A 14,460-nucleotide genomic window follows, 5' to 3' on the forward strand; every position below is an offset into this window, starting at 1 on the left:
TAACCACTTTTATGAAAGAATGAACATGTGGGAGGAAACTAGATTACCTGGGGAGAACTCATGCAGACACAGGAAGAACATACAGTCTCCACACAGAAAGGCATTGGCCCGGAACCCACAATCTTCTTGCTGTGAGGCAACAGTGCTGACCGCCATAACACTCTGCCGCCGTTAGAGGATTCTGGAAAAACTAAATGCCTTAAATGTCTTGGCCTTTACCTCTTTTATTGCCTGTACACTCATCCTACCCACACTGGAAGCTGCCTAACGCTTCAGGAGAATGGTTTTGGCAGACCGACCTAATGTCACACCTAAAACTGAACTTTGGGCTCATGAATTCACTGTCACATGGCGGTCTTGCCCTCTTTTTTTTTTTTTTTTTGATGAGGTACTTGTAGCTCCCGTGGCTTGAAAATGCTTGTGCCCATTACTACTGTATACCTAGCTGTACTTCTGCAGTAACATCGTGTATCGAGTGCTCTTCATCATTTCTGAAAAGAACAAACTGGAGAGTGGGAGAGTGCGTGGTTTTCATTCTTATTTTTACCATCTTTTGATTCTACTTTGGTCTCTTTTTGGCTCTCTTCTTTTATTCTTTTGTATGCAGATTCATACCTTTGCTTAAAAAAAAAATCTAAAGCGCATGTGTCTTTAAATAACAATATTGTTAAATGACAGAATGTTTTTGGTGCTAGCAAATCCTTTATAGTCTGCATTAAAGCTCTGATTAAGGGAACTCTTTCTTGTCATTTTATTGGGGTCTCATACATCATAGATGCTATTTTTAAGTCAAGTTCTTCGCTTTCATCATTATATTTTCCTGAACTAAGGATGAAATATGGATATACAGTAGTATCTGCCTTGAATCTGGACACATTACATGTCTACTTTTTTCCCTAAAAGGTAACAGACACTGTGTCTTCAGTGCCACTTGCACATTTGTTAAGTTAAAATGTCACTGTTCTCTGAAGGGTGTTATTACTGGGAAGCCACTGTTTGCGCCCTGAACACTCAAATGATTTCCAGAAAAAATGGAGGGGGATATTATTACAAGCAGCTCATTTCCAATCTTTCTTCTGGTCTAATTAGCTGGCTCGGGCAGGTCATGTGCACAGCCACTTAGCCCAGATAAACAAGCCATGTGAGGATGCCAATCAGAATGAAGACAGAGAATAGTGCTCCCCGTTGGGCATCGTAATCGCATGACATGTTGATTACCGACGCGTCCCTGCTGATTAGGACAGGTTGGAGACAACCACTTCTTGGGTGGCACTTTGAGGCTGATATCTATGACTTTTGTTTAAATAATAAATGCATATTTTGTATATTCTTGTATAGCTATATTTTAAATGCCATTATGTTCCATATTCAATAATAACAGCTTCTTTGGAAAATCCAATCATCACAAAAAGACAAAGTTTGTGTGTTTTTTTTTTGTTTTTTTTCTGGCAAATTCAAGGTGATGACAAGAGCTAATGGATTATGAACGCATCAGCACTAAGCCAAGCTGAAATGGATTTCAGTCTCTTTCCACTCATCTCCCCTCAGGTTGTGGCTCCTAAACCCTTGAGATTGATTGTTCAAATATGACTCCAAACTGGTAGTGTGTGTGTGTGTGTGTGTGTGTGTGTGTGTGTGTGTGTGTGTGTGTGTGTGTGTGTGTGTGTGTGTGTGAGAGAGAGAGAGAGAGAGAGAGAGAGAGAGAGAGTTATAATCGGTGCCAACCCATCAGCAGTGATAAGTGCCTGGTCAGGAGGTACGTACACCCCTACTGGGTATCTGAGTGTTCAGGTGCACAGGCAGAAAGATTGAAGTCTCCAGCACAAATTCTGCCATTTCCTGTTGTCGGTCGCACCAGGTTGTCACAAACAGACCTCGTCATACTTTTTACATCAGTATAGTATTTACTAAAGTGCTGGCTCTCAAAATTGGTTCCAGGAACCCCCAGGGACAATGACCTCGTGTAACCGAGGCTTCTTCAAAATAACTTGCTTAAATCACAAATATTGTAGACATACAAACGAGAAGCATTAGATCAGTAATGCAAACCTCACTAATATGACACTAATATGATCCTTCATTTGCTTCTCACGGGTGCAGTGAGACATTGATCCCGAGTGATGTTAGGACCAAACCAGCTAAAACAATGTTAGTGCCATGAGGGGAATCTTTGGAATAGTTTATTCCCAGTAAAATGAGCTTTCAACAATAGATGAAAACAAAACAGCAGCAGTGTCTACTTTGTTACCATTTACTGTACAAGAGGTGGAAGGTATTGAATACACATAATTCAGTTTATTGTTAAAGGTAAGTGCTCTAGCATTGCACCAACAATTATATCCATACAGTAAAAGCGTGGAGTGATGTGATTCACATTTCTGTGGACTGTGAAGGATGGTAATGGATATCCATACATCTTTCCACCAGCAGGTCTGCACATCAGTCAATATACATTACTGTTGTTGGTGGTAATGCGCTATTACAGGTAGCAGTGTGCCAAAAAAAGGAGGAAAATTATATTGGGGGGAGGGAGACTGATGCCAGTACAAAGCATTGCCGAAAAGGGTTTTCGACCAGATGTGCTTGTTAGATGTCGGATACATAGGTTATGTTATAGTAAAGATGTAAGCTGGAAATGAGACCTTGTATTTTCTTTTTTTAAGGGATACACACCTTTATGGATATTACCTGGCGAGATATTTGGATCTTATACATGCGTGGAAGTTTTAATATCACCATCCAAGTGTGACTCAGGATTTCTTTCTGCATTTATGCAAATTAAATAAATATATCTAGAGGTTTTTTTAGAAGATGAACTTGCCAGAGGCAGTTTGGTTCTGTGCATACAAATTAATGTAATTTTGGGATTCTAAAGTAATTATTTCCTTTCAGCATGACATACACAAGGTAACTCTCAGTGTGTATGCACATAGTAATAAAATAGAAACAAAATTATACATAGTTAATAAGTCAAATAAAATAAATATATTGTTAAGTATAACTTAAAATCTGAACATGTCAGGACATCATTTGCATAAAGCGCAGCTATAAAAGTTCCTTTGTTATATTACGCAGTCTCATCATTGGCAGTCCACAGCACTTATATTCATTTTGACCGTCTACTCAGTGCTGAAATAATTTCTGTTCAAAGGCACAGAGAGGAATTCAAATCTACTTTGTGGCCTCCCCAGAGGCCTTGAGAAAGAGAGGACACTACCAGAACCAAATTCTGAGTAGCATACAATAAAACGTTTAAAAAGATATTGACAACAACACCAGTTCGGTAATGAATAAAACTTTTCTTTTGCAGATTTTGCCTTGGTTGTCACCTTTGTGCCATCGTATAACTGCTTTTTACATCCAGAGTTACGACCAGGTTAACAACAAACATTAAAACTTAACTGCGACCAACCCTATCTTGAATTTTTTTACACCACAAAGATCTTTACTAAAAAAAATAAATGACCCCCTTTAATCCACCTGTTAGAAGACTAGCCAAGTCAACATTTTATCCTTACCATTTTAAGTATTGACGTGGGAAAGCGGTATAGAGGGGAATTCTTAACCAGTGGTGACACTAAGGTGGAATTTGTGAAGCTGTTTCTTGGAAAACAAGACCAATTAACCTCTGGGTCTTAGACTTTTAAGTAACCAATGAATGCCAGTGGGAGCAAACTTCCTGGACACATTTCTTTATACAAGTATCTAAGTTAGACCAACTGTACCGTTGACAGAATGGATAGCTAGTCCGGTGTTGGTCTGTCTCTTCATTATGGTACTGTGCAACAGTCTTGGCCCACAATTTCTTAATATTTTGCTTCCAGTGAGCCGGATGTATTAAAAAGATTTTAAAGTGTCTTGATCAACAGTTGTCCAAGTTTTTCTTTGGACGAAGGCTGCTTTCCATTTCTTTCGTTGAATCTATGAAAAAGAAAGCTGTTTGATAGGCATAAAATACTATTTTTGCACCAACAAGGTAATTTCCATAGAGCTATTACCTAAAAACTTGGTATATTTCAGCATGGTGTGCAGTGTGTCCTTAAAAAAATTGAGGAAACTGGACACTGGGCTAAAAAACTATCTGCAGCAGATAACAATATTTGAAAGTCATGTGGCTATGAAACAGAAAACCATCAAAGCAAAGACCTAACAAAGGACTTGAGACATGACTCTGGACCTTCAGTTGATCCACATACTGTTCAGTGAAGCTTCACCATAAATTATCTCAGTGGCTGTCAAGAAGGAATTATTGAGGAAAAAGCTCAGGTACGCCAAATTACATAGGAAATGAACTAAAAACAGGTGGAATAAGGTTTAATGGAGTGATGACTCCAAATTTTAAATTCTTGATTTTTCAATCACCATCAGTATTTACAGAAGAGGTCAGGAGAAAGGAACAAAGGCGAGTGACTGCAGCATCTGTAAAACACATTGGAGGCCCATAGTGTTGGGGATGTTGTCAAAATTGATGGAATTACAAACACAGAAAAATACGCTCAGATTTTGATTCACCATGCAATACCATTTGCATAACAAAAGCCACATTTTTCAGTATGACAATGACCCCAAACACACTAACATTGCAGTATAAGCATACCTAGATAGAAAAACCCTGTCTGTTTAGCATTATATACTGCATTTTCTTTTTTATTTCATTAAATTACTAGATATAGTCTACATTTTCCTAGAAAAAAGGAAGTGTTGCTCAAGACATTTGTGTAGTACTGCACGTCTCAAGAGACACCATATCATCACAATAAAACCATTAGAATTAGATTTGAACATTATGACCTTGAGGGTGGAGTTTATGACACATTTGTTGAATGAGACTGGATTGAATGTGCCATAATGCAAACATTGCAGCTTTGAGTTGTGTAAATGTAAGAGAAACACCCACATGGGTAATTATCAGGGACGTGTATTGATAAGAACTTAGCGATTCCGATTTCATTGTCCATATTTATAGATTCGGTTCCTTATCAGGTCTTTTATTGATTCTCATTGGCTTCTTATTGGCTCCACTTTGAGAGTCACTGCCATCCCTAAGCACCATATCAAAGACATTACATTTATGCAAATTAATTGCATACAAGTGTTTGTGCCTGTTGTAGGCATTTCCCCTATTTGTTGTGATCAGTTCTGGGAGCATTACTCATAAAAAGTAATGTATTGCACAAATTACACAGAACACAATAATTAAAAGTAATGCAGTGCGCTACTTAATTACTCACAGGGGAAAGTAATTTGTTACACTATTAAGTAACTTTCATGTTACTCATTAAAATGACCTGAAACTCCTTGTTTCATAAATACTATTTAACAAAATAATCCTGTAGGCTGCATTTCCACACACTAACCTATCCTAATGAGGACACACGTGTGATCTTTCTCTTTCTCTTTTATTTAGGTATGAACACAATGCTGACAGCATAAAGCAAAGATCAAAATCAGAACAAAAAGACTTTAAAGCGATCATCATAGTGATTCTATGTTAGAAACATGAACAGCAAGGGAAGCTGCAGCCTGATTGCTCATCACTGGCTTTGTTACCTGTTGAACTTCAAGGTCAAGCTGCTGCAATGGGGCCGGTTACTCAACTCAGCTTTAACATCACTCTGGATTCTTGGCTAACTTAGCATTAGCATACTGTTTGTGCAGGTGCTTGTAAAGAGCAGAAGTTGTGTTCTGTCCTGGATGCAGTTTGCACTTAAACACTGGGCTCTCCTCCTTTTGTCCAAACTATAAGCAAAATGTTAATATCCACATTGTAGAAACTGTAAAAATAAATTTCCTCCTCCAGGTAGGGTTGCCAACTCCCTGAAAAATAAATAAGGGACACCTCGTGGCCAGGGCCGGGCGACCCAGTTGTCTTCACCCTTCCCAGTGTGGTGAATTTTCTAGCTCTTTTTTTGTGTGTGAAATTATTTTTTTAACCATTTGACTTGAATTTGATTTAAGTAGATGTGTATTCTTTGTGATATGAACACATGTGAAACAAATGATCATTTAGCCATTTATTTTTAGCTCAAAATGACAACATTAACACATAAAACAGGTCTCTTTCTTAAACAGAAGCCTGTCATGCTTAACTTTTGAGAATATAAGTAAATCTTTCTTTAAAAGAACTTTGTCCTGCTTAACTTAAAATAATAGAAAACAATAGAAAGAAAAATATTCTTGTAACAGTGCACATTTAGTGCATTTAGTACAATTGGCTTCAGTTGAGGTATTATTTCAGCTTTTCTAATGCTAATCAGCTGCTCCTGTTTGTAAACCCGCTTGCTCCCATGATTACGCATCATAACTCATCATCATTATTCATCTATGTATTACTTTTATGTATTAGTCATCAATTTGTTGTAATCATCTATCCTTGCAGTTGTTTATTATACAAAATAAATTATATTATCACACTTCTGGCCACATAGCGCTGATATTCACTGCACATGCCCATATTAACTTTTTCCAGCCAGGTGTTTTCCTTTTCCCATTCTTCCCTTTCTCTGAGGGGAACAAACATTGCTGCTCTAATGCTGGGCTCACACTGTGCGGTTTCAGGCCCATTTTGAGCCGATTTTTGAGTGATCGGACCGATTTTGGCCTTCATCGTGCGTCGTGTAGTATACGTGGGGTAACGAGAAGTGATTAACACCTCACGACCAGCTCCCGATCATCAATCGCTCGTGAGGGTGTCACCACAGGGGCTCACACTGCTCACGCGCAAACACGTAAACGTCGGTGAAAAAGACGGAGCAGCACGGCTGTGCAGCGTGTGATCTGGACACAAGCGACGGAGGCACAACTTGGAGAACTTTGGAAAGCTCATCCGAGCCTTTTCGATGTGGCATCACAAAATTATCACGACCACAACAACCGTGAAAATAGTTGGATCGACACTGCTGCTCAGTCACAGCTGCCTGATCATGTTTTTCATTAGCAATTTAGCAAAGTTGATGGTGGTGGTGTGTCTGTGTGAGTGAAAGACAGAGAGAGCGAGCGACAGATTTTCTGTTATAACCTTAATTTTATGGACGCACAGTGTGAGCTCTCAGGTCGCATCAGAGCATCGGGCAGTATAGTGTGAGACCTGCATCGTGACCTACCAACTTCTAACCCCTGCGAGTCAATCGTGCAGTTTGAGCAGGAGCTGAATAACGCGACTGAAAAAATCGCACAGTGTCTGCCCAGCTTTAGGTGTACTGTCATCCGAGACTTGCACCGCAGTGTCGGCGTTTGTTTCCCTGTTGGCCATGCTTCTTGTTGTGGTCATCTGTTGTCTTCCGGTATTTTCTCTGTAAGCGACCTTTCCTCGACCAATGAGATGAGCGGTAATCTGAATTGTTATACTCGAATTGTCATAAGTGTGCTGTCAGCTCATTGGTCACAAAGCAGGAGAGGGGCTGGGAATTATGTTTTCAAACAAAGTGTTAATTCCATTAAAAGTTATAGACTACTTTTGATTCTCACTGTATTACGGGACAAAGTGCGTCCCTTATTAGCTCAATACGGGACGTGTACTTTTGTTTCTAAATACGGGACGATTCCGTTTTTTAAGGGACGGTTGGCAACCCTACCTCCAGGACACAAACTGAAATTAGCTTATTAGCACAAGTGCAAATGAAACAGATAAGTGGGCTCGATAGGCAGGCGAACTCAAAACTCAAAGTAACTGAACAACTGGGAACAGGTTCTCCAAAAGAACCAGCTCTTGATCCTCATCTCTAGTGATTATATTTACATTACATGAAATGGCTTTTTAAGTACTATTTCATGCAAATTTATTGACCTTTTTGCTATAACACAATTTAGGTAATTCTTTGTCAAGTTTTAATAAGAACCCATCCTTTTTTTTCTTTCAAGTAAAAATTAAATTATGCATTTTTGTAGTCATTTCACAATACTGTGTTAGTGATTATAACTAAAATTTCACAATGCTGTAATAACTGTGTGTGCTGCAATGATTGTACATTGTTTTTTTGCCACCTGCATTTTGTACCTTTGACCACTAAACAGCTGACTGCCCACCTTGTAACGCATCTGCAGATATTTGTGAGCCTAGAAACTGTTAAATAACTCAGCATTTAGGCTAACCTTTGGCCTGTCAAAGTCCCTGAAGGGGGAAGGAAAAGGGGCAGGAAGGAGGAGGTAGACAGGTTAAAGATACATAGATAACAGCTAAACAGTAACAGGTGAGCTCTCCTTTGAGATTCAGACGCCAGGAGAGACAGGCTGGTGAGTATATTATAAACACTCAACTACGCTGTATGTAATTTTTCAGAGATCGTGTAGTTAGTTAAAAATTTTCAATGTCACATTCAAAACTAGATCTATGCTATCTTATAAATTCATTTTAAGAATAATGGAAAATGTTGTCTGATGAGTGTTTCTTGAGGGTGAGCTGTGTTGCTTGTGTTATAGTAAACTGACACAAGATATTACTGAGATTATAGACATAAATTTGTAATCTCAGGGCTCTTATTAATTAGATACCGGATCTATAAACAATGTGATCTTTAAGATGACACTTTAAGATTGCATTCAGTGCAAACATAAATTCTACACACTTAAATCTAGAACAGGTAAAAACTAAATGTAAAAGTATAAGGAATACAAACAAAAAAATTATTTTAACCTGCCTGCTTAAATAAAGGCGTTGTTTTTTTTTGCCATTATTTGTTTATTAAGCTACATTATTGGCTGAATAAATAAGCCAGTACATGTGCACACACAGACCTTCCTGTATGGGAATAACAATCCAGCAAGAATTGCAGCAGAAGTTCTTATTGTTCATTCAAAGTCCAAGCTGCTTTTTTATAGAGTCATCACCACTGTCAGCTATGTTTGCTATTAACCATTAACTTCTGTTGCAAACCCAGCATGAAAGGTTAACTGTAAGATTATTGATCTGAAGCAACCCTCCTACTGGTCCTTAAGGTCCAGTAATAGTTTCTACTCTACTTATATATTTAAAAGACCAGAGGCAGTAACAATACAAAGGGTGGCGGGAGGTGTTAAAAAAAGAAGATATGCCTGTAAGTCAAGCATTAGTAGTGACAGGTGTATTTAATGTCATGACTTTACCACTGTGATTGTCATGTGTGTGCTTTTCACCTTTTTTGTTAGGACATGGCTGGGTACAAGCCACGGGTGTTTACCCTATCCAAGAAACCAAAACAGACATTTGGCTTCTATCTGAGGGTGGAAAATGGCGAGGAGGGTCACCTGATCCGCTGCTTGGAAATGGGAGGTCCAGCTGAGCTGGCTGGCATCAAAGACGGAGACCGCATCCTCCGGGTCAATGGAACATTTGTCGATGAATGTTCGCATTCTGAAGTGAGCAGGATGCAGAAATACTGCAGTGCATTAATCAAATCAATAACAACTCTTAGACCAGTTCTGCTGTGACAAGCATCTTTTTTTCCTGGACAGGTGGTGGACCTGGTGAAAAACAGTGGAACATCTGTCACATTTCACATTCTCGATGAATCCTCCTACAAGCAAGCAAAAGCCCAGGGAGTAAACCTTTCCAACCCTGGAAGCAAGCCAGTTGCCAACGGAGTGGAAAAACATTGTCTAAAACCCAAACTCTGCTACTTGGTTAAGTCCAGCTCAAGCTTTGGGTTTTCTATTCGCTCAGTTGAAGGTAAGGAGAGGATGCAGGGACTCCCAATTCTGAGTAAGTGTTAGAATAAAAAAGGCCATAGGAGGACAATTTATAGTAATAAAAGCCATTTGACGCTGGACAGTGGAAGTTTAGATTTGCTAAACTCAAATGACTTAACTTTGGAAGTACCCATTTATATGACACTTACAGTGGTTCCATCTAAAAGCGTATTTATTTGCTAATAGAGCATTTCCTAATGCCTCATATGTATAGTAGTCAATAAGGCTTGAAAACAGTGGCTAAAACCAGAACTAATCATGATAGTGTTGAAGGGAGCTTAAGTATCATTACAGACTTCTGTCCAGCTATCTATTTTATTCCACTTATCCAGTTCAGGCTGTGCATGACCCTATCCTTGCTGTCCTCAGGCAAGAGGATTCACCCTGGTACGGACAACAGTCTGTTATAGTCCAGTCACAGAAATAGTTAGACAACCATGCTCATTCATTATAGACTTTTATGTGATTTTCTTTGGGAGTCACCTTCCACATGAAGATTTAAAGACCTTTGCAACGATTTCACTTTTCAGACCTGGACTTTATATCTAACTTGTTGCAGTGTTTTCTGTGCACTTATCTTTGAAAGGTATTTCAGTAGTAATAGATACAAAAAAAATACTATCACAAATTAAAATTAGGATTTTGGTTAAACTTCAAAAGGGATGACTTTTTTCTTTTTAGTCTGTAGAGAGCTATCAAGAAAACTGTTCAATTATGTTTAAAAAAATTCCTTTTTTTATCATCATGTCCAGGTGAGCGTGGACTTTTCATGACAGAAGTGACCCCAGGAGGCACAGCTGAAAGGGCAGGGGTCAAACTCAGTGACCGTCTGGTGGAGATCAACGGGGAAAACGTAGAAAACATCACACACGAAGGAGCAGTGGACAAAATTAAACGGGCAGGCAGCCATATCATGTTCCTACTGGTCGACGAGGAAACAGACAAGTTCTATCAGAAGACTCATGCAAAGATTGGCTCGTGGTTAGCCACAACAAAGTACCTCCCTCAAGAACCACGCATCATCAACATAACCAAAGGATCTGATGGATACGGCTTCACCCTTAGAGAGGAGCCCAATCAAGCAGGCATGATTATAATGACTATGTTTTGTAGATTATACTGTCCAAAGAAGGCTGCATTTTAATAATGTGCTCCATGACTCCATGCAGGACACTTCATCAGGGACATAGAGAGAGGCAGTTCAGCAGAAAAAGCGCGCCTGAAGGAAATGGACAGGCTGGTGGCTGTGGATGGCAGAGATGTGGAGAGCTGCCGCCATGAGGAGGTGGTAGACAGGATCAAGCAGAGTGGCAACAAATGTTGCCTCCTAGTAGTGGACAAAGACACAGACCAAGTGTATAAGCTGGTGAGCCAGGGCGCCAACATCTTGTCTGTTAAGTAATCCCTGTAGGTGGTCTAAATTATATCATGTTGTATCATTCACAGGGGAAAGTTCCTCCTCTGCTTTTCTTGGAGGAGATGAATGATTCCAACTCACCACCCAGTTACACAGAAACTGTTAACTTACCCATTCCTACAAGATCAAGCACGCCTGCTGCAGAGAGGAAAGAGGAACTCAGGCCTAAACTGTGTAAACTGGAGAAGACCTCAGATGGCTTTGGCTTTCATCTAAATAGCATCCAGGGAGTGTGCGGCCATTACCTTCAAAATGTAAGGCTTAAAATAATGTCCACAATTTGACCATTGACACTTTAAGCACAACTGATAAGTGATAAGACACACTGTGTTCCAGGTGGTGAAGGGTGGAGTAGCTGACAAGGTAGGCATGGAGGATGATGACATTGTGGTTGAGGTGAACGGGGTGAATGTAGAGCAGAGCCATCATGATGACGTGGTGAAGATTATCCAAGGCAGTGGGAATTATCTGGAAATGTTGGTGGCTAAAAAGAGCGTCTATGAAAAGCTCAAAGCTCAAGGAGTGCCTATCACACGCCAGCTCCTCGGGGAAACATCTTACGCTCAAGTCCACAGTGCAAAAACTCCAGAAGCCAGCAGGAAGGAGAGACTGGAGGAAGAGGAAGCAAGACCTACAACCCCGACTGAACCAGAAAGACAGAGGGTGAGAAGTAGTTTCTAATTGTTTCGAAAACATTCATAGTCCCCAGAGAATAAATACTGGCTCTGAGTAGCCCCTGGGTTTCCTTTTAGTGCCACGGCGAGGTTTACAAGGTTTGGTGTAAATAATTCGATGACTGGATGAGAGGAAACTTGTTCAGACATCCATCTTTTCCTCAGAATTCAATTCAGTTTTATTTATATAGCACTAAACAACAGTTGCCTCGAGGCACTGTAAGGTAAAGACTCTACAATGCAGAGAAAAGCCCAACAATCAAACAAACCCCTATGAGCAAGCATTTGGCAAAGATGTGAAGAAAAAAGAACTTCCTTTTAACAGGAAGAAACATCTAGCAGAACCAGGCTCGGAGAATGGCAGCCATCTGCTGTAAGGAAGACAAGACAAAGAATGAACTGTAACATTTATCTGACACTGATGATGACCAAATGCCTTTAAAAAACGTCATTCCCATCATCGTCAGCTGTACTCTGTGGCTGCTGTTTGCATGCTAACACACCAAACTAGGATCAGGAGCATAGTAAACATTAAATCTGCTTGTACTATAACCGCAGAATTTTGGCCTTGGTTATAGTATTTTCATTTGCTTGATAAAATACCTCTCATCACCTTTTCTCAATCATCTCTGAACTAAAAACATACAGGAAAAAAGCTCATTGTCCTTAATAACGTCTGTGTTTTCTCTTATTTAGAACTCATCCGTGTCATCATCTTCGTCTACAGAAAGCATTGATGAGAGATTGTGAGGAGCGACCTGAAGGACCCCTCTCCTGATTTGGCCTCATTTGATGTTGATCTGTTTCTTTTTCTTCTGTTTATTTTAACCAGTCAGCTTGGCTTCTCACAAAGACTTAATATCAAAAGATTTTTTTAAGTTGACAGAAACAATAGGACATGAAGTGAAGACTTCAAACTTACTGTCAAAATCTGAATCATCGCAGAGTAGCTGCTTCAACTGTATGACATGGCTGAGAAAAACATCTTTGTGAATATCGAGAAATTTCAGGAACGTTTGCCCAACGATCCTTTGAACTGCCTTTTGATGAGTGTGTTTGCGGAGATGAGTAATATCCTTCCTACTATGACTAGCACAGCACCGAGAATGAACACAATATTAATACTGCCAGTAAACACTGCGACCTTTAATGTATTCTTTTTTTCTCCTGCTTTTAATAAATGTTCGAAATATTTAAAATTTAATTTGCTGTCTGATTTATAAATAAATGAAAAGTTTTTGAAACACGAATAAACAAAGGTGTGATCTGAAAAAAGATCAACTTCATGAATATCTTTTTGTTGGCAGCTAAAAACAGCATATTTGTCAAAACTTACAGCCACTTCAGGATGTGGATCACAAGCGGCATTTTGATCTTTTCATTGGAAGAAAAAAAGAAAGATCCAAGGACGGAGGCTGCTTGTGTCATCCGAGAAGCTTTTGGCCTCGCATGATTATTAAATGTGGATGTATACCGATAAAAGAAAATGATTTGTGCACACTCTGTTTAGAGGAGTGAGAGACCACAAAGTCTGACCCCACTGGAGCAAGAGGTTCTGGTAGATGAGCATAAAAGCAGCAAAAACAAGTGAGGGATCTAAAATTATATGTCATGAAAAAATCCTTCAAATATGCTTTCATACTAAAACATGAGGAAAAAAGAAACCCAAAAGGTAAAGATATTTAAATGTCAAATATATATGTGTCCATTGTCCGATTAATGAGCTTTTCAAATATTCTGATCAAGCAAGCTGCACACCAAGGAGCTGAAACAAAAAAAGGAAAATACAATAAATTCAAATGGGTAAATGCTAACCTACTTTCAAAGCAAATGTGAAAAGGGGGAAATTAATAAAATATATATATTCAACCGAGAGAAGATCAGCTGGGTCTGACTTGAACCCAGCTGGAAAAGTCAGCCTGTCCACCAAAATATTTATCAGCTGATTTTCAAGAGTATAGCAGGTGGCCTTCTCCTTCTTTGAAAAACTGGCACGTTCTATCAGTGTTTTTTATTTTTAAAAGGTAAAGTTAACTCACTGGATATTCTTGTTATTGCATATTCAAAAATATTTTCTTCATAATTATTTAAAAGCAAGGAGAAGAAATCACACCTTGGTTTGCAAATATGTGGTAGTAATACATTATATTTATTATTCCCTCCCAACTAAAGTGGTATCTCCCTAACAGCAACGACTCACAGTACACTCGAGGATCGTGACAATCACGCATCATTCTCCCCACTTTAAATGCTCCTGGTATCATCAGTGTACCATGCAGCCAGGGTTGTGCAGTGATCTGCAGTTTGAAATTTAATCTTTATGTCATTTATAATTAACAGAAAGCATGGTGGTGCAACGGTAAGCACTTTTCCCTTACAGCGAGGTCAAATCCACCAGGTCGCCGAGGCCTTTCTGAGTGGAGTGTGCATGATTTCCCTGGTTGCGTGGGTTTCTCCAGGTACTGACAGCTAACTGATAGTTCTAAATGGCTGTTTGCCACTATGCGTTAGCCCTGTGATAGACTGGCCACCTGTCCAGCATGTACTCTGCCTCTCACCTAAGACAGCTGGCATAGCCTGCAGCGACCCTGAATATGGTATATGCATAATCGATGGATGGTAATTTACAATAAAGTAAAAGGAGTAGGTGTGGTCTTAGTATGCTGCTGTGGCAAATAATCCAAGATGGTGAAAAATGTGGCCTTA

At 39.4% G+C, this 14,460-nt stretch overlaps 1 protein-coding gene across 2 annotated transcripts; it reads left to right on the plus strand.

The window, feature by feature from the left end:
- Positions 1-6,383: 6,383 nt before the first annotated feature.
- On the plus strand, positions 6,384-14,258 carry pdzk1 (PDZ domain containing 1). 2 transcript variants are annotated; one of them, XM_085385671.1, is made up of 8 exons: positions 6,384-8,232; positions 9,124-9,333; positions 9,430-9,643; positions 10,416-10,748; positions 10,833-11,029; positions 11,110-11,334; positions 11,417-11,743; positions 12,451-14,258. In XM_085385671.1, exons 2-8 carry the CDS (start codon positions 9,127-9,129, stop codon positions 12,502-12,504), a joined length of 1,557 nt encoding a protein of 518 aa, XP_085241797.1. In that variant the 5' UTR covers positions 6,384-8,232; positions 9,124-9,126; the 3' UTR covers positions 12,505-14,258. The 2 variants fall into 2 exon arrangements, with proteins under 2 accessions (XP_085241797.1, XP_085241798.1); XM_085385672.1 differs by lacking the exon at positions 6,384-8,232 and having other exon boundaries at positions 8,765-9,333.
- Positions 14,259-14,460: the final 202 nt, after the last annotated feature.

This window comes from Rhamphochromis longiceps, linkage group LG16 (assembly GCF_057381845.1).
Source record: "Rhamphochromis longiceps isolate RC_006_pf linkage group LG16, R_longiceps_female_GT1.1, whole genome shotgun sequence".
Classification (NCBI taxonomy): domain Eukaryota; kingdom Metazoa; phylum Chordata; class Actinopteri; order Cichliformes; family Cichlidae; genus Rhamphochromis; species Rhamphochromis longiceps.

Bases quoted from the DNA above. Each gene is read 5' to 3' on its own strand.
- pdzk1 (XM_085385671.1), top strand. From the start codon at position 9,127: ATGGCTGGGTACAAGCCACGGGTGTTTACCCTATCCAAGAAACCAAAA. The intron at 10,749-10,832 runs GCATGATTATAA...GACTCCATGCAG, and splicing joins AGAGGAGCCCAATCAAGCAG to GACACTTCATCAGGGACATA. The intron at 11,335-11,416 runs GTAAGGCTTAAA...ACTGTGTTCCAG, and splicing joins GCGGCCATTACCTTCAAAAT to GTGGTGAAGGGTGGAGTAGC.